The sequence below is a fragment of the Euprymna scolopes genome, chromosome 32 (genome assembly GCF_053919585.1).
Source record: "Euprymna scolopes isolate OS-2025 chromosome 32, ASM5391958v1, whole genome shotgun sequence".
Lineage (NCBI taxonomy): Eukaryota > Metazoa > Mollusca > Cephalopoda > Sepiida > Sepiolidae > Euprymna > Euprymna scolopes.
In genome coordinates, this window is record NC_136513.1 from 6,113,358 (window position 1) to 6,138,507 (window position 25,150).

Genomic DNA, 25,150 nt, shown 5'->3' on the forward strand with positions numbered 1-25,150 from the left:
GTTATTCATATTATTTGGATTCTTTGGATTACTGTTTTCACCTTGAGTGCCATTTTTCATTCAAAATTCCGTCCAGAATCCAAAGTTCGACAGAATACACCTGAAAAAGGTTGGCAGTTACATTGACCAAAACGAAAATCACACTCAAGATGAGAACAGTAGTCCGAAGAATCCAAATAATAAGAATAACCAATCCTCATCTCAAAAATTTAGAAACACAATCGATAATTGTATGGGAATCTGGAAAAATACTGAAAACTTCCTATTACGTGTGTGTGTGTGTGTGTGTATATATATATATATATATATATATGTTAAGATTATTAATAACTTTATCTTTTACTATAATGGAGGACTGACCTTTAGGATGAACCAGTTCAAACAATCTATGGGAATTTCCACCTCCCTCTCTTCCCTGATTCAGGAAATTGACCTATTAATATTACTAGATCAGATAAAAATCACAGATGACTTCCATTAACAACAAAGAAAAGCAAAAGCTGCTCCAAGTATTGCAGAGAGATAGGACAAATAAATATTAAGAAAAAAATGGCTTTTTTTTATAAAGGGAAAGGTAATTATGTGTATGAAGCATAAAAATAATTAGTTATTGAAATAATATAATTCATAACATTAGAATGGTTCTTGATAAGGTGCAGAAATGTATTTGTAATTTGATCGATCTCACCTTTTTTTTTCTCTGCAACCTCTCTCCCACTGACGTGATGTTGCTAGTCTCAGTCTTTACTATGAATACTATTATGGCATGTGTTCTTCAGAATTGTCTGATCTATTCCCTAATTCCTTTGTTTCAACTCGTTTGATTCCTTGATCTCGTGATCTTCATTAATTGACTGTTTTGATACCTCATTGTAATGCAGATCTTTGTTCCAGTGGATTCTTTCAAAAAACTACGGAACTCTTCTAGCTACAGCCTTAGTCTTTTCAAGATTAAGGCCAATAGGTATCTCATGTCTTTACGATAATTGTATTTCGTACTTGTTAGCTCCTTACATCAAGTGGCATCACGCTTTGTCTGGAGCGATTTCCATTTAAAAAAAGTGTTTGAAATTTGATTTAAAAACAAAGAAAAGAAAAAATGGACCATTAGAGCTGGTTTTTGACCTTCATAAAATGAGTGGCTGTAAATAGATTCCAAAACCTTTCCATCTTTGAATTAGATGAGGATTTTCTACAAAACTAATAGCTGAAATTACTTTTTAGTCAGCAGTTTAAATGTTTCTGAATTATTACAAATTCTGTCGTTTCTTTTTGTTCAACTAATATTAAAATGGCTGACTTGTAGCAACGGAAAGGCATTGTTTTTTAGTACTTTGTACGATTGCATTTTTGATTGAAATAATTCATTAATAGTACCCTTATCCGCGAGTGGCCTCTGAGCCTTGATAAATGGTGATTCCTTTGTGAAAAAAAAAAAAAAAGTAAATAATAGATTTCCAAGGAAAAAAATAAAGCAAGTATCAAGATTAAACTAGAATCTTTAAGTCTTCAATCTGATGCTCAGTTGGAAGAGTTATTTTGACTGGCTATATCTCTTTTAATGCTAAGCATTCATTATTTTACTGGCTGCTGCTGCTATCAAGATAGATAGCATCTATTTTAAAAAATCTTTCAAGATGGATAAATTATTTCTTTGAAGGAAATTAAATGGAAAATAGTTTTCGTTACTTTTACTTTTGTTTACAATAAATTTATTTTCTTTTTGACTTCATTCTCTGTTTCTTTCCACTCTTTTTTTTTAAAATTTTGTTTTATGCCATAAAACAAACCAAACCAAACTATTAATGTTCCAATCCAGTTCCTCAAAAGGGTGTACTCTGAATTGGAACAAAAATTAAAATTGCTTCAGGCTTTGCCAAGAACTTTGCAGCCAATTCTACCCTTTGCGACCAAGGCCGCCAACCCCCAATATTTCCTCCTGTATCAGAAAAAACACGATGTAATATACAAATATCTGTATGTGATGTTGCCAAGCTAATCAAAACCCTTGATTCCAGTAAAGCAACCGGCCCTGACGGTATTCCAATTATAGTACTCAAAAAACTTCAACCAGAACTAGCACCCATACTTACAAAACTGTTTAAACATTGTCTTAAGGAAAATTGCTTCCCATCACCCTGGAAAATCTCATCAGTATGCCCTGTATTTAAGAATTCAGGTGATCGTTCATCCGCCTCTCAGTACAGGCCAATAAGTCTCCTGTGCGTCATGAGTAAGTTGCTAGAATCTGTGTTAAATAGAGAAGTAATCAACCATCTCAGCAAAAATAACCTTCTTAGTGACAGACAATATGGTTTCCGTTCTGCTAGATCTACAGCAGATGTGCTTACAGTTATATCGCATAGGATTAGCAAATCTCTCGACGGTGGCAATCTTTCTAGGGCAATTGCTCTTGACATATCTAAAGCCTTTGATAGGGTATGACATAAAGGTTTACTTCATAAGATCGCTAGCTATGGTATAGCTGGAAAAGTCTTCTCAATTATTAAATCATTTCTTTCTGATAGGTTCATAAGAGTAGTAGTTGAGGGGCAAAAATCAGAAGCTCACAGTATTAATGCCGGTGTCCCTCAGGGGTCCATCCTGGGCCCAACTCTTTTCCTGATCTACATTAATGATCTTCCAAATCACATCCTTACATCATTCGTAGACATTTTTGCTGACGACACTACCATCTATGATAGCACATCTAAGACAGTAAACGATTCTCTCTCCTCCAATTTTGATCACGTTGTACAATGGGGAAAGGAGTGGCTGGTTACTTTTAATGCATCTAAAACCAAACTTCTATCTTTACATCATCAACGTTCTGATCCCCATCTGGCATCAATTGAAATGAATGGCTCTCGTCTTGGAGAGGCCTCAAGTTTTGACAGGCTTCTGGGCTTGACCTTTACTCCTGATCTTAAATGGAATACGTACATCAAATCTGTTGCCAAGGCCGCTGGAAAAATGGTGGGATCCTTCTATAGATCCAGTAGATATCTCACTGCTGATGCAATTCTCTATCTATATAAGAGCCAGGTATGTCCAAGGATGGAATACTGTTGCCACATATGGGCAGGAGCTGCTAGAAAAGACTTATCCTTCCTTGATAGGGTTCAAAATAGACTTCGTGGCCTGGTGGGAGATGTCCTTTTCTCTTCACTGCAACCTCTATCTCACAGAAGAGATGTTGCGAGTTTGTCTCTGCTTTATCTTTATTTTCATGGAAAGTGTTCGACTGAGCTTCAATCTATGGTCCCCCCTCGCCAAACTTTCACAAGAAACACTAGACTAGCTGAAAACAACTAGACTAGCTGAAAACATTATCAATAATTTTCCCCACTCTTTATCTGTGCCTAAACCTAAACGTAGATTCCATGATCAAAGCTTCTTTCTTAGAACTGCACGCCTGTGGAATTGTCTTCCGTTTTCCTGCTTTCCAGCTGTCTATAATGTGGTTGTCTTCAAGTCCAATGTGAACAAGTTTCTGATGAGCCGTTCCACTTAAGTTAACAAATTTACCGAACTTCCATTACTATTGATTACTATATTGTCCTTTTGACTACTCTACACTCTTTAACCCTTATCCTTGAGTGGCCGATCGGCCTTGATAAGTGGTGACGCCTATGTAAAAAAAAAAAAAAAAAAAAAAGGCTTGAAAAATTTATTTTTCACCAGAAAAGATGAAGTGTAGTATCAGAACAGATACTACGCTTTGCTACAGTCATTTACTCTTTTTATTAGTTTTGTTAGATTAGTCAGTAGGGTGAGTCACTCATGATATTGTGATAAATTTCTCTTGTTTTTAGCTACTTAGGTGGTGGATATGGTGTTGAGTGTAAAGAAGGGTATTATTTACATGCACATCTTAATTCCCCATTATTAGAATGACCTGTAGCCAGTAAGAACTGACCATGATTGATTGTCTTCTCTCGGAAGCATCAATAACACCCTCCACAACCTTCCCTGCATCCACAGATGTAGACCTTTACCTGACGTTCGAATCACTTAATCTAACTGCCTGGACATCTTTGCGCTTGATTGGTCACTGTGACAAGAGCGCAGCGATATTATTTGATTATTATTTGTTGAAATTTGATCGCAGCCAAGAAATTTAAGAACGCCAATGCATTTTATTACAAGAATTATTGATTTGCTGTTGTAGATCATGCCTGGCATTTATAATATTCGTATATTTAATTTTACCAATTATGTGAGAGTCACACAATCATGATGCTGACATTGGCATTACCAGATTAGGCTGTCTGAAGATACCGGCTTCCTGACCTAAAACACACCAAACATTGATGCTATGATTTTTTTTTGTTTTCTTTTGCCAAACTCAATCATGTTCTGCAGTGCCAAAAGCAAAAACAACAATTTTACTTTACACAACAATCAAACCAGACACCATGAATAAAAAACTTGAAACATAAAACCTTTTCCAAAATTATTGAAGTCAGCATTAAATAACTTGAAAAGGGTTGATATCCCATAAAATAAAACATGCAAACCACAATGACAACAGTCGAAAATTATTAAACGACCTCTACACATGCAAGAACAAGACCTAGTCTGTAATATTTATATATTTTTTTTTCTTTTCTGGTGAATCATCACTTATCAAAGACAGAAGCCGTTTGAAGATAAAGTTGTTTGAGATTAATTGTCAGTTGAATGAATAAAAATATATTGCAATGAAGAGTATTGTTGCCGCATATGTGCTGGTGCACCAACCACCAGTAGTCTCTCCTTTATTTCATTAATAATTAATACTAAATTTCCAACAAATTATGTGGATGACATGACCGGAAATCAAAATCGAAGCCAAAACCTTGAGATCTTCAATCTGAGATTCTACTGACTGACCTATTTGGACTTTCTTATAAATAGAGCTTAAAACATTACCTTAACAAAATAATTATAACTTTGGCATGGTGTTATAGATTTGATTTTTTTTCATGTCATGTTTCAAAGCATGAATCCAAACATAAGTGATAATATAAAATGCATGAGTAAATATTATCAATAGCGTTTGAAATTATTTTAATGGCTTAAGACAATTTATTTTGTTTTAACTATGTGTTGTCATTAAAAACAATTTAATAATTCTAGGAATACAAATTTATAAAAATACTAGTAGGCCGCCCGGCGTTGCCTGGTTGTAAAATAGGCATAAATGTTATATTTTAATTCATACAGAAACTGAGACGTGCATGCGAGTATTATGTTTTTTTCTAAACAATTCACTTCTTGTAAGTAAAAAAAAAAGAAAATACTCGAAGTGAGAATGAAACCAAAACCTAGACAATGAGTCAAGTACAATAACCATTAGGCCAGCTATACACGTTCTTTAAAAAATATTTTCAAACCCACTTATTCTTACTATAAAAAATCTGTCATATGACCGATTCACGTATGTGCTTTCATAAAACAGTTAACAAACAAAATTCCGATGACCCTCACATACCAACTTTTCAATTTTGACCCCTTAGTTGCCCTTTTTTTTCGGGTGAAAGATAATTAAAGTTTTCCACATGTCTGAATACTCTATATACCAAATTTGAAGCCTGTAGATCAAAATTTTGTTTAGTATATAGGTTGGAAATTGTCATCACACACACACACACGCATTCTCACTTTTATATATATATATATATATATATATATATATTAAATTATGGAAAATATTGCATCAGTTAAATTCCCAATCAATTGATTTAGAAATAAATTAAATTCCCAACAAATAAATTGGATGCCATGACCGGAATTCAAAAATGTGTTCTGGAGATTTACCCATGCACTAAAAATGAACTTTTCTGGCCTATAGAAATAAACCGAGGGATACAACCTTCAGTGTTGTCTGTGTACTTTGTAGTACGCCATGTTGGCAGTATGTGCTACGACTGTTGCTCTTTGTATATTTTGTTTTGTTTCAATTTATTTTACCATTCTAATCCATATCCATGATTTTCCTTAGTGACCCTTCCAGGCCACAACAAACTGAAATCTTGAGATCTTCTGTGTGAGGTCCTACCAACTGATCTATTGAGACTTTCTTGTAGAGCTTGAATAATTATCATTACAAAATAATTATAGCCTTGATGTGACGTCATAGATTTATGATTTACATCAGGTTTCAAAATGAAATTATGAAATGAATTCAAACATAAGCGATAATCTAATATATAAAAGGCTATACGTCTGTCTATCTGTCTCCATATTTTCAAACTCTATCTCCTCCGAAACTAAAAGTCGCAGAGCGGCGCTAGGGGCCTCAAATGATTGGATATTTGGACATGTGGAACAATTGCTAATCTTAGTCAGTGCAGTTGATTGCCAAGGACAGAGTCGACAGTAGACCTCAGTTTTTGGGGGTTTTTTTAATCAGATTTTTCCTTCTCTTACCTGTATGTCTTAATGAAAACCGAGGAAGCATCTCTCCTAGTGGTTTTAAATGTATACCAAAATCCAAACTTTGAAATTTCTACTTCCCGGCACAATACATACAAGGCCTAGCATTTCTCAATCGATCACTCATGTGGTATTGACCAAGCTCATCTTTCCTTAATTTTGGTGATCTAATGAGAACTGTTGTCAACATGATTATGGAATATTTATCCTACTTTATGTCTCCATTGTCGGATCACTATTAGTGTGTGCTGTCCAGGTCTCTGCTGCATATCCAATACGTGATATTCAACATCTGTAGAGAGTTCAAACATTGGCTTTACAAATGGTGCAGGATCTATGGAATCTGCCTTACAAAAGCCAAATTAAGAAACTTAACCTTTTCTTCTTTGAACGCCGACAATTACGTGCTGTTTCTTATTTTGGTCAACACTTTCTTCTTTGTGTATTACAATATCATCATGGCCTATTATTCACTCTTGCACGAAAAAGGCATCTATGCAGGCATCACCAGAACTTTTTATTATTACAAGAGAGTGACAGTTTATCAAGGATCAAAGTGTGTTTGCGGATAACTGTTGTGTTGTGGAGGTGCATATATCGGGTGTGACATATCTTAACGGAATGACATTTATAACAAGGGGAGATTTGTATTCTGGGTGAGACATTTATAACAGAGTTGAGAGAGATGTGGCATGGAAGTTCTTTTTAACAGAGGGGAGATACTTCTTTATGATCGTGGAGACCCATAATACTTGGAGGGAGTTATACAAAGTTTGTTTACAGATAATAGATAAAAACATTTTCCTTTCTTTTGTAATGACGACACAAAGACAAACAGTTTACAAATATAAATGATGATCCTATTATTCAATCAACTGGTTGATTGATGAATCAGGAATTCAAGCTCTTACGATTACATGGTCTTATCCCCCCCCTTCACCTCCAAGAGGCATCAGTTCCCAGTCTGAGTCTCTTTTCGGGCTCTCTGGCTCTACCTGTGACTGTCCCAATATTGGAAATTCCCTTTTTTTATGACGTCAGAGGCGTGCTTCGACACGTGAAATTCATTCACGTGGATTTCACCTCTGCATGTCTCAACACACCTTTGACAAATAAAGAAATTGTTTCATTTATAACCTATTTATTTCATCATTATTTCCAAACTGCATTGTTCATATCTAACTCTGACATAAATAATATTTAGTTATTTCCAAGAACAATGACAATCGTTTTACATTCCTAGGATTTCAATATGTATTCTTTTTTAACTTTTCTTACTGAGTTCGATTCTAACCTTTTCCAAATATCATTTTCAAACTTATCTAGTTTGCTCTTTTAAATACTGGGGTCTGTCCCTTTTCCTGTAACATGACCTCATTATCATAACATGTATTATTCATTGATGGTGATGTTTGTTTTTGTTTAGCTTTTTTACTTGTCATTTGAGTTTAAAGGTTAATGAATGTAAGGTGGTCAGTGAGACAGTAGCCTAGTAATCGATAGTGGTGGAAATTGGGAAGTATTTGATTATTTAAAGGATGACTCAACGAGAACTTGTTTACATTGGACTTGGAACCGATCATGTTGTAGTCAGCTGGTAACTGTGGTACAGAGTTCCACAGGTGGGCAATTCTAGGAAAGAAACTTCGTTCATGGAATTTGCATTTGGACACATAAGATGCACCTATTTACTCTGTTCATCTAGAAATGAAAATTAAATTTCAAACAGAAGTGTGACCGACCAACCATCCGACTGACAGACAGACAGCGCAATTTTTATAGATGCATGGACGCATCTATAAAATCTGGTTTTCATAAAGAACTGCTCTTGGGATAATTTAATCTCGTCTGATTTCAAAACGTTGCAACAAAAACAACAACAAAAAATATTTTGTTTTCATAATTATAAAAATATTTTTCTTTCTGGTAATAATTTTATTTTCCCTTTTTTATCTCAGCTTCTTTCCAATTTTTTTTTTTTTTTTTAGATCTTTCCTCATTGATTATAGATGGAGAGGATGATGGTTCGTAAGTGGGTGGGGGTGGAGACTGTTTTAGTCGTTCGGTCTTTATCAGGATATCTCGTAAACAACTTAATAATGGCCGTTCCAAAAATGGGTTTCCTCAACATTTAAAAAAACAAAAAACGAATCAACCAATTTAGTTGTCCGCCTTGCGTGAGCTTCATCCCATTTTTCTTATCTCAGGTTTTATTATCAATTAGTAATTTATTGTACTTCTGGAAGACTTAACATCTCTCTCTCTCTCTCTCTATCGCTTTCTCTCTCTCTCTCTCTCTCTCTCTCTCTCTCTCTATATATATATATATATATATATATATATATATATATATATATATATATATAGCACTTTCGTAAGTAATCTCACCCGCTATTTAATTGGCTGAAAAATGCGACGCTCGCTCTTTGTTTCTAAACAGGCAGTTAGAGCACTGTAAAAGTAGTGGACAAATGTTTGTTTAAATAGACATTTGGCGAGATAATTTACAGGCAGCGCTCCTCCTGTGGGTCGATCCGTAGAACTGTTGACTGTCAACGCGATGGTTTTAGGTTCAATCCTCGGCTTGGGAGGTGCTAGCCTAGCGGCACTGATGAGTTGTGATACAACGAAACAGGACTGTATATCGATGACTACAAATATATATATATAATATATATATATATATATAACTCAACGTTTGTGTGTTTGATGTTTACTACGTGTTCCCTATAGAAAGAAACGCTAGATAATCTTGTAGAATAGTAAGACAAAGTCTCATTCTAAGATAAAAAAAAAAGACCAGCTTAATTGATCATTTTTTTTAGTAAGGATAGAATGTTTGATTGGATTTCATCTTGACTGCAGATAAATATTTGAATAATGGTTCAATGGCAGAAAAATGTTAAAAATAAAAAATGAAAATTTATTGTTTGAATAAAAATTGTGATTTTTTTTTTCATGATTAGCAAAATATGCATCCTGTTGATGCAAATATTTTAATTCTCGTGGATGCCGATAATTGTTTTTTCAATCTTCTTATTAAAATGTAAACATAAAAATGCTACCTATATGTATGAAAATAAAACAATAAAATTAGAAATCTATAATATCGAGCAAATTTTTATCATTGGTCATGAGTAATACGAAACCGTTTATATCAATAAAATAGTGATGTTTTGTGCCAAAATATGAAAACGTTGGCTGTGTTTTTGTTTTGTTTTTGAGTGTTTGTCCAGCTATTTGTTTTTTTTTTGTTTTTTTTATTAATGCAAAATAATAATTTCTCAGTTCGAGCCAATTATTTAGATGTTAATGATGAACAAATTTAGTTTACAATGAAAGACTTAAAAATTAATAAAATGGATAACTAATTTTCCCTAAGAAAAAAAAATCTGTTGGTTATGATTAGGGCTATGACAGCAGCATATTCGTTTCCTTGCTTTGATTCTCAGGTATATATATGTTGTATGTTTTTATGTAGAGTGATGTGGCTCTCAATTGATTAATTGTGTCTAACTGTGTCGGATATACTCAAGAGTCAAAGCACTAAAAAGAATATGCTGTTGTCATAGCCGTAGTTATGATTAATAAACGACCGCTTATATCATTGAAAAAATAGTATTATTTTGTATTGATATACTAATGTAAACCACATTGTGTGTGCGTATGCACATAATAGAACAACAACGTCTCATTCTAACCTTAAAAAGAATAACTTGATTAATTATCTAGGTAGGGATAGAATAGAAAGAGAAGGTTAGTACTTCATGAGTATTGACAGAGACAAAAGGTTAGGAAGAAAAGAGTTCATGCATGTTTAAGTTAGGGTTTTCATTTCTCTCATGGTGATTATCAAAGTTTTCCTTTCTGTGAAAAACATTACAATGGGAGTTCTTCCTTGATAACCAGAACATAATCGTCTTCAGTCCAATCATCTTATAGTATTAATCAACATAAAATTCACAATCTCATTTATGTTTTCTTTCATCAAAAAATCTTTACACCTGAGTATTTTTCGTCACTTTTTAATGTGTACAGAAAAGGTAGACGAAGATGTTCATTGTGAGTTTAATATTGAGTTTATTCTGGAAAGAAATAGATCACACATGAGCTAGATAGAGAGAGAGAGAGAGAGAGAGAGAGAGAGAGAGAGAGAGAGAGAGAGAGAGAGAGAGAGAAGGTGACTAGTATTCTCTTAACTAATTAGTTAACTATCTTAATAACAGATAAATGGATGGAAACAGATCTTAGGCGGAGATTTAAAGTTTTCCTTGCAGTTGTTATAACATTATTGGTGATCTGCCTCTCACACGTTCCATAATCGAATTCATCTTCTTTATTCCCTCAATATTCGTATCGACTGACGTCTCTTTGTTTTACTTTACCTTACATGACATCTCTACCGTGTCATCTTTCGTGGGAGCTCGTTTATTTCCCAAGCTTCGTGTCACTTTGATTTGTACTTAGTTCAACTCTTATCAAGATTAACACTACTAGCTGATATCAAAGAACCTTCCTCCATGTAACACTAGCAAAGATACCCTCGTTTTACCGAGCGTACAGCAAAGTTCTGACCTTAATCTTTGACCTTGAAAAATAGTGTGCACCATCCCTCGGCCAGAGACCATCATCATGTCAGGTTTGGTTCAGTGGTGTGGGCTGTAAGAGAGTATATATACATAGGCTATGACCTTGATCTTTACCTTAGAAATTGGTTGGCACCATCCCTAGGTGGGGAATCATCATCATGCCAGGTTTGGTCATGATCGGTCTAGTTGTTTGGGCTGTAGAAAAGTTGTACACACGGACACACACACACAAACGCTACTACTTTATAGATATAGATTAGCTCTTATCCCCGAGTGGCGTTTGGATCTTGATAACCGAATACTTGAATTCCGAGTTTTGAATGACCTTTCCTGGTTGAAGCTCCTTCTTTCTGTAAAAGCCATTTTTATATTTACATGCCCACGTCTTTTTTATTTCTGTGTTTTTTTGTTTTTTCCAAGAAACTCATTAACATTATTTGTTTATTTTACATGATACAACGTCATTATTTATTTTGTACTAGCAGAGGTACCTGATGTTGCCAAGGTGTGGAGAGGTGGTGTAGTAAGAAGTCAATACAGCCAGAAAAAAAATAAAAAAATAGATGCTGCCTGGGTGAAGAGAGGTGTGAAAAAAAAGAAAACAAGAAAAAGTTTAAGCGAACAGTAAAATAATTCAGCTTTTGTTTTAAAAGAAAAAAATCTCTTTACGTAAATAGCCTTGAAATAAGAAAAAAATAGGAGTAGGCAGGCAGGCTCAAACCTGTAACACAGAGGATAAAAAGAAGGTAAAAAAAGGTAAACCGTTTAACCCCCGCGGCCACCATGACAAACGACTTCACTGCGTGCGAATTAAGGCTAGTCATTGCAAGCGCGTATGATGGCTTTGCAAAAATGTCAGCAAAAAAGTGACCCCTCCTTGTACAAAACTGCCCAGTTGAGGGTGAAGGAATAAATGTTTTTGGACAATTTTTCGATATTTGCTGTCCGAAGGGTCGATCTTTAAAATAATACCAATCTTGTGAAGATCTGTCGCCTACGTCAAAAGTTTTTGAATGACACACACACATTTTGTCTTTCATATATTAGACTAACGGGGGTACCCGGCATTGCCCGGGTGTGTTGCAGTGGTTTAGTAAGGGTGGAAATAAAAAGCAACCCTGTGGGTGTTGGGGAGAAAAAACAGGGTGGAGAAAGGTGTTAAAAAAAACGTGGTAGTAGGCTCGAACCTATAATGTGAAGGAGGGATAGAAGGTGAGGTTAAAAAAAAAAGTGGTAGTAAGCAGGCAGGCTCGAACCCATAATGGAAAGGAGAGAAAGAAGGTGAAAAAAACGTAACGCATTAGCCGATGCTGCCATTGTATAAGCAGAAGTTGCGTGTGTCAAATTTAAACATAGTCAATAGAACGTACGATGATTTAACTGCTTTGCCGCTTTTTCGAACAGTTTCGCTTTATATGAAAAAGCCAAACAAACACCTGAGACGACGCCACGGTGTGAATTTTGTTTAATTCTATAAAAACAAAGATAGAGATGATGTCCATTTGCAAATCTGAGATATTACAATCTGGGAAGTATGCGAAAACTTCTTGTGGAATCTAACCGATGCAAAAAGCCTTTCGTAGACATACACGTCTCGCACCCATTTTGCCTTTTATATAATAGAGGCGTTGCCCTGGAGGTGTGTGTTGAACAACAAAAAAAAAAGTGGTAGTAGGCAGGCGGGCTCAAACCCATACTGCAAAGGAGGAAAAGAATGTGAAAAAAAAATGACGTTTTTGCTGTTGCGCTTACCGCCAAACTGGAAGTGACGATTATTAAAGTTAAGGGTAGTCAATCGAAAAGAGGGGATGATTTTCGAAAATATCAGCGAAAAAAGCTACCCCTCCCAGTTGAGGGTGAAGAAAATGTTTTTAGCCAATTTTCCAATATTCGTTATCCTAAGGATTGAGCTTCAAAACGATACTGATCTTGTGAAAATCCGTCGCCTCTGTCGAAAGTTTTAGGCATACATACATATATTTAAACAGACAGGTGAGATTTATATTATATAAGATGATATAACGCCATTATTTATTTATTTTGTATGATATGAAATATATGATTGAAAATTATTTCCATTCGTTCCAGGCCCGAAAGTCAAAATGGTACAGCGGAAAGGCATTGACCAATCTGACATCTCTGGGACTTTTTGATCAGATGTGGAATCAAGACTTGAAACCAATCCTTATTCCTCGGATCTCTGGTACTGAAGGCAATCGCATTGTCAGACAGGTGAGTGAAGAATTTTGTTTCTTGGAGTCAAAATTATCTTTCACCGTAATCATATGGTATATGAGCTTCGATACATTGAAACTGGTTGAATTCCATTACTTTTTGCGGATTCATTTTACTCGTGTGAAATGAAATTATATTAGAATTTGATTTGTTCTGTGAAGTCATTCATATATGGATTTGTTCAAAATATTCTGTAAATTTACATCACTAGCAGTGAGTTCCCTTTAGTCAAATACAGGATGGAACGATAAAATTGTCACCCTAAAGAAAACAACACTGTAGCTTATAAAGTATACTATTTTAAAACTTTTATTAAAAAAAATCAATCCATGTAACTTGGTTATGTAGTAGCGCTGACATCAATTTAATGTAGCCACCTTCAGCCTTAATCACCACCTCAATAGGAGTCTGGAACTGGGAGCATGCCTTTTCCACAAACACTAGCGGGAGCTCGGTGAATACTTTGATGGATGGCAGCGATCGGGTTGGCTTTGGTGTTATGGGAGGCCAGGTTTCTGATGTCCTCGACATATGACTAAACAAAGTATTTCAGCAGGTTCAAGTTAGGAGAGGAGGGGGGGCAGTGAGAGAAGGGTATAAAGGTGTAGCACTCCTTCTGAAGCCCAAGTCTCTTTGGACTAGTTGGCCGGTGCAGAGTTCCGTTGCCACACCCAGGGTCTGCAAGCAGCCACCTGATTGCACCAGGGGGGTCACACTCTTCCGCATATCTATATCCAGGTGTCGAATTTGAAGCTAACGTCAAAGATGTGAGGTGGCATGATGTGGCTCTCACTTGAAACCACACCAAACACCATAACTGTGGCCAGAAACTTTGTTTTCATCACCCTAGGGATGTCCCTGTTATTCGTGGCAATCCAGCAATGCACTTTGAGGGTGCCGGCAATGATCCCGTTGTCATAACCTGGATCGGTAGAGATCATGATTTGTACAATGACACATCTCTGATCTTGCTTGTTGAACATTGTGTTACTTTCAGACATGATAGAAGACTCCTATCACCCTTTGGATTTGTACAAAACTAGTAGATAAACTGTAACAAAAAAAAAAAAATTGGTTTTCATCAAGCGGAAATGGAATCATGCCGTCTTTTCTAGGGGAATAATTTTATCGTTCCACCCTGTTGTTTTGCTAGTTTAGTAGAAAATTGAAAAAATGAATGTAATTAAACAAAATTAATTATTTTTAATGCCAAGATGCAGTTAAAACAAAAAAATGTTTTCAACGTCAAGATGCAATAAAAACAAAATAAATTATTTTTAATGGCAAGATGCAGTTAAAACAAAAAAAAATTGTTTTCAATGCCAATATGCAGTGTAAAAAAAAAAAAATTGTTTTGGATGCCAATATTCAGTTAAAACAAAATAAATTGTTTTCAACGTCAAGATGCAATAAAAACAAAATAAATTGTTTTTAATGCCAAGATACAGTTAAAACCATAAAAATTGGTGCGATGTTAGTATACAGTTAAAACAAAATAAATTGTTAGAATTATTTGAAATGGGATTGATAATGTTAACCTATTCATTAATTTATCTTTTTATTATCGATTATGTTTGAATTCATGTTTTGAAACATGACGTAAATCATAAATCTATAAGGTCACACCAAAGCTTTAATTATTTTGTTAAGGTAATGTTTTAAGCTCTTAATGAGAAGAAAGTCCGGATTTAAACCAGCTATGGCTTTTATAATCGCACTTTGATAAAACACCACAAGACGAGTAATTGATATAAATCAGTTAAATCTTTTATTTTCTCGGTAAGAATGTCAGTGGATGTTTTGCTCCACTTTTCGAACTTCGAGTAGTGGTAGCAAAACAGTAGCACCTTCTTTTCTGCAACAGACCACGGCTGAGCTTTTAAGCCTCTTGTATTTTTCTTTCTTCTTGTTGCTGAATTTGATGTTTGGGGGCCAGGACCTCTGTTATCAAGGCCTGATGGCTGACCCTGGTTATCCTCTGTCATGGTTGGAGAGCCACTTCCAGAGTTCGGAAGGTTTACACCATTGTTTGCATCTTCCCGCCTGGCGTATGAACGGGTTGAAGGGCCCTTTTTATCCTGGGTGCCGACCTGCCAGTATGTGTTTTTATTTTCTTTCATATGTTGTTTTGATTTCCCCATTGTCCACGGCTTTTTATTTCTTATTCAAAGCTGCCCTTTATTGCTAAAGGGGGTGCCCCCGTCTGCAAACTGAGGGACGTGCTGGATGGCTTGAGGAGATAGCACACCATTTCTTTGAATATTTAGTCAGGGTTTACTTCCAATGAAGTGTCCTCATATCAGAATTTCTGACAAACCCCTGTACAGAGAGACCTTAGGCACTCGAGGATAGTGTCTAGTAGGCATTCAGTTTCTCTCCTAAACTGTATGTGTGTTTTTGTGCGATGTTTTACCTTTGAATTATATTAACCTGGAATAGTTATTTATATATATATATATATATATATATATATATATATATATATATATATATAATGCCTCAAACTTTAATTTTGATTAAACAAATTGGCTCTGATCATCAGTCAGTATGGGCTGCCCTTAAACAAACAAACCAAAGGGCACCTTCCATTTTCCCTTTATTTCCTGCCTTCTTTTGTCATATTTTTCTTACATCTTGAATCTTTTTATTTTTCTCTGTAAATTATCTTAACTTTTTCACTTTCATTCTTCATTAACTTTCCTTAAAAAGTAAAATCAGCTTTGATTTCCAATTCGTTTATCTCAATCAACCAATGGTCTTCTATTTTCTCATTTTCCCTCACTTTCTTGTCAACAAAAAACACAAATGAATCCATTCTTCAGAGGCGCCCGTTCAGTTCACATATTCTTTTAAGCTAATAAGTTGCCCGTTATCAAGGCCCAGAGGTCATTCGAGGATAAGGGTTAAAGAGATTACCGTTTGGATAATGAACAATATTATGAAAGGATTGAAAATAATGTATGGAATGGACAAAATTTGATTATCCAAGAGGATGGCTCAATAAGTATTTGTTAATGTTAGACTTGAAGACGACCATGTTGGGAAGCAGCGCAATATTATTTTGTTTAATAGATAAGAAGTTCTGAATTAGAAACTATGTTCATGTAAGTTCCATTTAAGCCAGTGTGGGTTAGCCAGAGATCTTATTTGGACTGTGAATACAATGTTATTCTGAATATTTGGTCAGAGTTTACTTCTCGTGAAAAGTATCCTCCTGCCAGGTTGGTATTTTGACAAACTCTTGTAGGTAGAGACGTTAGACATTCGAGGATTGTGTGTAGTAGGCATTCAAGTTCTTTTGCTGTGTCTTTAGTGATGAAAATGCTATTCAAAACTTTAAGCGTAGCAGGCCAATGTGAACACTATTTCAAACTTGAACGTGACAGATTGATTGAGTGAGGAAAGGAGCTTGTAAAGAGTACTTAAAATAGGATCTAAAATCGGAGGTTGTAATTCAATTTGCACTTTCAAACTTAAGTGTGACAGAATAACTAACGAGCAGAGCCTTTTTGCCTGGAAATATGTAGACAAAAAAAAAAAAAATAAATAAATAAAAAAAAAACTTACGTTACTGTTGAAATGGCTGATTACTTTTTTTTTCTGAGAAAGCTTACCCTCCAGGGATTCAGGTGGACAGTGTATATATATAACGTCAGCAGGCGGAGAAGATTGGATTACCTTACGTGGATAAATACAAAAAAACAAATCCAGGCTTTTTTTTTTTTTTTTTTTTTTTTTACGGTCATTGTTTTCATGGAGATTTGATTAAAAGACAACATCAATCCGAGTTTTTTGGGGTTCTTTTTTTACACTGCCACAGGTTAAATAATTACTTTTTAGTTGTTCTTTTTTTATTTGTGTAAAGACATGGCAGGAAAAAGGATGTAATTTGTGTGTGTGTGTGTGTGTGTGTGTGCGTGTGTGAGGGGGGGGGCTATCTATACCTATTGTTTTTTTCTTCATCAACCATATGAAGTTATCTTGTTGGATTTTAGGATTTATACGTAAATAGTATCGCAATTGACACATCGATATTTGATTCTAGATAACCATTTTTGTCGTTTTTTTCATATGATATTCATTGCTTCTATTTTTTTGTTGTTGTTGTTGCAGTAGTAGCAGAAGAAGAAGCAGAATAGCATAAGGGAGAAGCTATAATACTCATCAATGTCCTTTCTTTTAAAACAATTCAACTGCTCAGTTATATTTTATTTTAAAACCAGAAATAACTTTCTATTTGTTAGTGGATGGAGTAAATTTAAGGAATTTCTTCTACCATTAACCAGTAGACTACATTGGTTTAGTCACATTGAAAGAATGGATGAGAAGGTTGAAGACATACATTGCACAGGGAGAAATGATATGATGGCTGTGTAATGTGAATAGCTTGGATCTGATGACCTTAGAAGATTAAATCTGAACAGTATGCAGAACAGGAGACTTTGTTGGTTTAGTCACACTGAAAGAATGAATGAGAGTGCTTTGTTTAGTAGATGTAGAACAGTTGAGATAGCAGATTTAATTGCAGGGGAGGGCAGAGGAAAACATCAGAGGAGGTGATAAAAATGGACCTGATGGATGAATAAAGATTGTGCCAGAAATAGATTGGTTTGGCGGTAAAGTTCTTAAAGCTGTCTGATGCATGCCAGCATGTAAAACAGATTAAACCAAATATGATGATGATGAATTATTATTTTGGGGTTGTGTTATTTTTAGCAATTAAGTTGAATGTTTTAATTTAGTGCTGGATTGGTTCGTCTACCACTAGTCTCTCCCTCTTGAATAGGGTCCAAAAAAGAGTTTTCAATCTAACAAGTCCCACTTTGTCAACTAAGCTCCAACTCCTGTCCCATCGCCACAATGTTGCATCTCTGTGCCTGTATTTTTATCTGTATTTTACTGGAATGTGCTCTGACGAACTTGTTGCGTTTGTTACACTCTCGACATACATATCCCCGATAAACCCACTTAGCAACAAAATCACACCCCTTCACTGTTAAGATCCCTAAATGCCAGAAAGCTCTTTACTCTAATAGTTTCTTACCTCAAACAGCTACACTTTGGAATTCCCTTCCTGCTACCTGCTTCCTTGAATGTAGTGATATGCAGAAGTATAAATGCAACATCAACCAACATCTTGTCAATCTGTCCTAGGCATGGTCCCAAATAGCAGCCCCTTATATCCAAATGGCAATATACCTTGTTAGGGGTGAACATGAGTAAAAAAAAAAAAGAAATCTATAAAGTTACCTTGTCGGATTTTAGAACTTACACCTAATAGCATTGCCTCTGAAACATCGATATTTAATTCTGGTTTACCATTTTGTATTTTTTCCATGTTTCAGCATGTTTTCTTTATAATATAGAAATATTTTTCTTTCGATAAATTTATTATATTAGAAAAATTGTTACGATGATGTCTAGTAACAACCATCATATTTTTACCGAGCTTAAACAAATGACAACATCTGGTACCTGCAGATTTTGCTGCCTGATGATGCTGACTCCCTGACCAAAAATCCACCAAACTGTGATGCTATTACTTTTGCCTTTCTCTTTGCAAAGCTCAATCATGTTCTGCAAAGTAAAAAACAAACAAATATGTTTCTTTCACAAAATAATCAAACAAAACATCTTAAATAAAGAACTTGAAGCATAAGACCATTTTTCAAAATTCCTAAAAAAAAAAAAGGTTGATATACCATATATGTATAACAAAAAAAAAAAAAAAAAAAACTAAACTCCATGAATAAATATTTGAAGATATAAAGAACTTAGAAACTTTTTCCAAAATTACTGGACTTGGCATTAAATGGTCCAAAAATGGTTGATATGCCAGTAAACAAAAGCAACTAGCTAACCACCATGTTTGTTTTTCTCAATCAGGTAGCTTTAGCTAAACGATTATTTTAGTTTCTACAATGAACGATTATTTTATTTTCTACAATCAATCATATTTTTTTGTTTTCTTACCAACCAGATGCATGTCTATGAAGTGCGCCAACTCCTGCGAGATGACTGTTTCAGTACAGCCGGCATAGATATTTAACACTATCACTGTAGATAATTGTCCTTTTTTTCCTCTGTGGACCTGGAGCTAAATGTAACTTCCATGAGCAGAGTTTCTTTCCAAGAACTACCAGTCTGTAGAACTGCTCAGTTATATTTTATTTTAAAACCAGAAATAGCTTTCTATTTGTTAGTGGATGGAGTAAATTTAAGGAATATCTGCTACCATTAACCAGTAGACTTCGTTGGTTTAGTCACATTGAAAGAAGATGAAAGGGTTGAAGGCATACATTGCACAGGGAGAAATGATATGATGCTTGTGTAATCTGAGTGGCTTAGATCTAATGACCTTGGAAGAAGATTTAATCTGAAAATTATGCAGAACAGGAAACTTTATTGGTTTAGTCACATTTACAAGGCTGCTGACTACAACATGATCATTTTCACATCTAATGTTAACAAATTCTTGTTGAGTTGTCCTCTCAAATAATCATTGAGAGTGTTTCTTAGCATATAGATGCTGCTGATAAAAAGAACGTGGAGGATGCAAATTTATTTGTGATTTCTAAAGAGCCATCAGTAAAAATATCTACGGCAAAAACTGTTCCAATTTTTAAATATAAGCAATGCGAGTAGGATTGTTACTGTAGAAGTTACTGATTTTTATATGACTTCTTATAGGGGAAAAGATTTTTAAAAATTTGTCATTGTCTTTGTTGATGTATACGTGTATAAGTTGCTGAGTTGTTCTGGGTAAAACTATAGACAGCTTTGTAAAGACAGGTTGAAAACGTTGCTTATAAACCTATTCATATAAAAGGTTTTGATCTGTGTTGATTAGTTTGAATGTGTTTGACTGTCCACATCATGCAATATGAATAAATTGGAGAGTTAGCAGTGACTGGACGTGTGTTGTGGATATTATAGTTTCTGCAATCTCAAAAACTTTTCCTGATACAACGTTGTTAAATAAAATAGCATGTTATTTTCTTTTTCAAACTATACGAGTGTCGTTCCAAAAGTAAAGCCTCCTATTTTTAAAAAAATCTTAACTTAAAAAATTGGAGTGCTGCGAAAACGGGAAGAATGATACCATTGAAATAAGCGACCTTTTGTGCTCCAGAATTTATTTCTGTACATAGTTGCCAGGAATTAATTGATGCATCTTTGCTTCTGACGCATGCCCATGGCAGGGGTTGCTTTCTTAGTCTCACTCCATCAATATCTGCAAAAGAAAGATGAAATTTTCAGGTCAGTCATTATAACAATGCTTTTTGCAATCACCGTTGATCCATTTGGACAGAATAAAAAATAGGAGGCATTATCATCAGTAACATTTTATTTTAGAAATCCTTGTATGTATGCACGCCTATCACTGTACATAAATAAAAAACTTGATTTGGGAAATAATAATGGATATTTTTTCTGTAATGAGTTCAATTGAATTCTTGTAATTTCCAACGCAATAGTAAATATGTGAATATTTAAAAAACCAGTTATCTTATTTAAAATATGCATTCAAAGTTATTGTAAGATAAAACTATCAAATTCGGATATCAAATCGATAGATTTTCCAGCATTAAAATATGAGCATTACAAAAAAAAAAAAAAAAAATGTTGAATGGCTTCACACATGCAATCATATTTTGATCTTCAATTTCTTCAGATCAGTTTGGATATTTTTATACATTCGTACTCCTCTCTCATTTATTCTTTTTTTAAATTTTTTTTTTATCTGTAGTAATGCATAGTCTAACACCCTTACCATTGGACCATGTAAGCTTGCCAGTAGCAGAGAAAATTTTATTGCATATAGATGTCATATTGTTATTGTTGTTTTTTGGCGACTTTGACAAACGTTTGTGTGTGTGTGTTTGTGTGTGTGTATATATATATATTTAGCTAAAATTCAAAATTAAGATAACGACCCTTTAGATAAGAAAATTTACAGAGGTTTTATGGTTGAATGAATGATGTAAATTGTTTAAAACTTTTTTTTTTTCTTTGAACTTGGGGTTGATGTCTGAGAAGTAAATAACTCAAATATGCGGTAAGGACATGATTTTACTGGTTTGTTTGTTGTGAACGGAATGGATCTGTAATGTGGACCTTATGAAAATAATAAACACATTATAAACAGAAAAAAATTGTCTTTGGAATCTATCGAGTTATTTTCTTATATATATATACTAGCAGATGTACCCGGCGTTACCCGGTATTAAATGTAACGTTAACTGCTTTAAAAATATGAAAAAAGAGAAACTGAGACATGGTCACTTGAAGATTGTTTTTTCTAAACAGTTCACTTTTTGTAAGTAAAAAAAAAAAAAAATACTCGAACTGAGATCGAAACTTAAAGACAATGAGTCAAGTACGATAACCATTTGGCCAGCTTGACAGGATCTTCAATAAATGCTTTCAACTTATATATTGTTAACATAATGTGAATGATTCACCCATGCGCAGTCGTGAGACAGTTAGCAAATAGGTAAAAATCCGATTACTCCCACATACCAATTTTTCAATTTTTATCCCTTAGCAGCCGCAGCCTTTTTTCTGGATGAAACCCGATTATAAAGTTTTCCATGTTTGACTACCCTATATACCAAATTTCCAGTCTGTAGGTAAAAAAATTTGCTGAGTATATAGGTTGAGAAGTGCCCTCCCACACAGACATTTTCAGTTTTAAAAAGTTTAAAAAACAAAATAACTTTGGTGCCATCAGCTGGAATCGAAACAAAAACGTTTGGTGTTCCAGCCTTCATCGTTATTTAGCACTTCAACCTTTGTCGTTATTGTTTGAGCTATCCCGAGATGGATAAGAAAAAGACTAAAAATTAAGCAACTTGAAACTAAAAATGTATTTGTATACATGCTTATAAGTTAGTCGATTTAATTCTGTCAGGATCAACCATTTTTTTTTAAATTTTAACTTCTTAGCAGCTATACTTATTGGCTAAAACCCAAATCAAAAGTGTTCTTGAAGTTCAAATACCCTATATATCTATTTTCAAGTATGTAGATGAAATATTCAGAGAGGAGTTTAGTAGAGGCGTTTTGCACTCACATACACAGACAAAGTCACTTATATATATATATATATATACATGTCCGTGTGCTAGAATGTTTTCATCCTAAATTCTACACAATTATGCATAATGTAAAAACTATGCATAAAAAGAATTAAGCACAATAGTTGAATGAAACCAATCATTTATTAAGAAACCATAAAGGTGGGGAGAATCAAGTAAGTGCTCCTAAAGGATAAGCACTCTGACCATTCAAAAATTTCTTGAGTATCCCCATCAGCAATCCCGGGCCAGAACACATCAAGCAGTAAGAAATAAACTTACTCTACCTGAAAGACAGGAGAGAAGGATTACCCAAACCGAATGACTCAACCTGCCAGATATAAGCCATCGAAATTACCCAAATTCTGCTGGATTGATTGTTCAGCTCGGAATATGTATCAGTGATCAAATGGATGGCACAATGTTTAGATGTAGCTATATATATATTTATCGTCTCTGAGTTCATTTATTCCTGAAATGGGTTTTTGGTGGTACCAAATCAGGCTGTCTGAAGATATTGGCTTTTTCCTTTTCCCCTTTTGCAAAACTCAATCATATTCTGAAGAATCAAAAACAATTTTTCTCTACAGAACAGTCAAACTAAACGCCATAAATAAATATTTGAAGATATAAAGAACTTGAAGCATAAAAGTTATTTTTCAATTTTATGGGATTCGGCATTAAATAACCCCAAAAGGATTGATATGCCGTAAATCAAAGCTGCTTGAAATGGGCAGAACTAACCTCATAACATTAGATTATGTTGTTGTTTGTTTTTGTTTTTTTACTGTTTTACTGAAAATTCCTTTTTTTTCTTTTCTTTTTTTTTTCTTTCCAGCATATTATAAATCGGTTGACGGCTCTTGAAATGTGGAAAATTGAACTTGATGAGTTTCATGAAAAAACGCCAGACGGGAAGGTGAAATTTGCCACTATCGTTGCTACGTTAAATCCTTTGGCGCCAAAACGAGTGATTCTTGCCTGCCATTATGATTCCAAGAAGTTTCCGTTTGAATTTATTTCTGCCACCGACTCTGCTGTTCCTTGCGCGCTCTTACTTGCCCTTGCCAGAGAACTGAAATGTCTTTTGCAAAATAGAAAAGAGGTAAATAAAAATTCCATTATTTTATTTGTTAGTTAATAAAGATTAAAAACAAAACAAACAAAAAAAAACAGTGATTGTGCAGTTAGATAACAAGAAAAAAAAAGAGAGGGATGAAAAAACAAAACAAAAGACAAATAGGAAACAAATAATTGTTACCAGAAAATTTAATATTCTATCAATCGGTTTTAAATTTTTGCCAAACTATTTGTAAATTTTGTTTTTTCAAAATTTATCTCCAGTTTCTTTTCTTTTCTATTTTTTTTTTTTTAATGAAATCTATTAAGTGAAATCAACAATATAAATTTTAAACTAACAAAACATACAAATGTTTACGAAATATTTTAAACAGGTCAGTAGAATACTAAATTTTCTGTCGATCGGTAACACTTATTGTCTATTTATTTTTTCCACACATTTTTTACTTGTTTACTAAATTGCGTAATTGACAAAAAAAAAAAAAAAAATACAGAAAAACAAGTGGCAAAAGAACACACTCAAGAAGACAAAATAATATAATTTATATAAAACGCATTAAAATAAAATTCTCTGCTAAATTTTTTATTTCAAATATTTTATTTCTTCAAGGACTTGTGCTGTAACAGGTAAAGTACTTGGTAAAATTCAGTTGTAATTGACTCTCGTCTAGAGGTTGAAGGCTCAATCCTTAGTGTGGGCTATACTCTGAATAAAATTGCAAATTACTACAATTGCTCCATTGTGAACTAAATGAAGAGTTCCATTTGAAATTCCGTGCAGATTCCTGAGTTTGGCAAGATACATCTGAAGTTGGTCAGGAGTTATATCGAACAATACATTATGGAAATAAGACTCAAGATGGGAACAGCAGTATGAATAATCTAAATGATACGAATGAACATAGTTTTAACATGTGGAAACAATTTGAAGAGTTAAAAACTATTATGAAAAATACAAAGAATCATTTGTACATGTTAAAAGTTTTGTTTGCTTTATAAGTTATGTAAATTTTTTAGGGGTGGGGTTACAAGTTTTCAAGTGTTAACTATTCTGTACTTTTATAAAAAAAAGTATACCCTCGGTCATTATTTTCATCATCACATTTAGTTTGACGTTTATCATCTTGGACCCTCCTCACCTTGGCGAAAAGAGCAGAGTATTAATGCTCTTATTTATAAGGCTCTTACTTTGAAAGAAAAACAAACAATACAAAATAATTTTTAATATATTATATTTCTCTTAGTCTGTCTGTTTGTCTGTCCATTCTACATTTTCTCGGAAACTACTGAGTTGATTGGGCTGAAATTTTGTATGCACCTTCGTTATGATAAGATGCAGCAAAATAATATTATGGTAGTCTTTTGATGCACAGTTAGGGATTAATAGGGGTTGGAATTTGATGCAAAACGAGCACACTCTTTAACCATATTAAATTTGGCATAAAGCACTTATTCTAAGTTAATGGGGTTATAACTTTTGCCCATTCTTGAACGAGCCAAAATGTCTAGTTTTTAATTACATCAGTAACAGACAGTGGATTTACACTTTAAACAATTTGATTAGCAGCGTCGACTTTGAAGAAAATTAAATCATTTTTTTTTTATATCAATAATGGGTCGTTGGCGAGCAATCACCTAGAGATGATATCTTAATAAAAATGTTGGTCCTCATCACCTCACTGGGTTGGTATTAGGAAGGGTGTAAGAGCTATAAAGGAATTTTGCCTCAATTAAGGAACTGACTTC

At 34.2% G+C, this 25,150-nt stretch overlaps 1 protein-coding gene across 2 annotated transcripts in view; it reads left to right on the forward strand.

Moving 5' to 3' along the window:
* LOC145256197 (glutaminyl-peptide cyclotransferase-like) overlaps positions 1-25,150 on the forward strand; it is a 184,272-nt gene that overhangs the window by 127,562 nt on the left and 31,560 nt on the right. For both annotated transcript variants that reach the window (XM_080114809.1, XM_080114810.1), the window contains 2 exons: positions 13,098-13,241; positions 23,163-23,429. In XM_080114809.1, the coding sequence (XP_079970935.1) occupies positions 13,098-13,241; positions 23,163-23,429 (411 nt within the window). The remainder of the gene's footprint in view (positions 1-13,097; positions 13,242-23,162; positions 23,430-25,150) is intronic.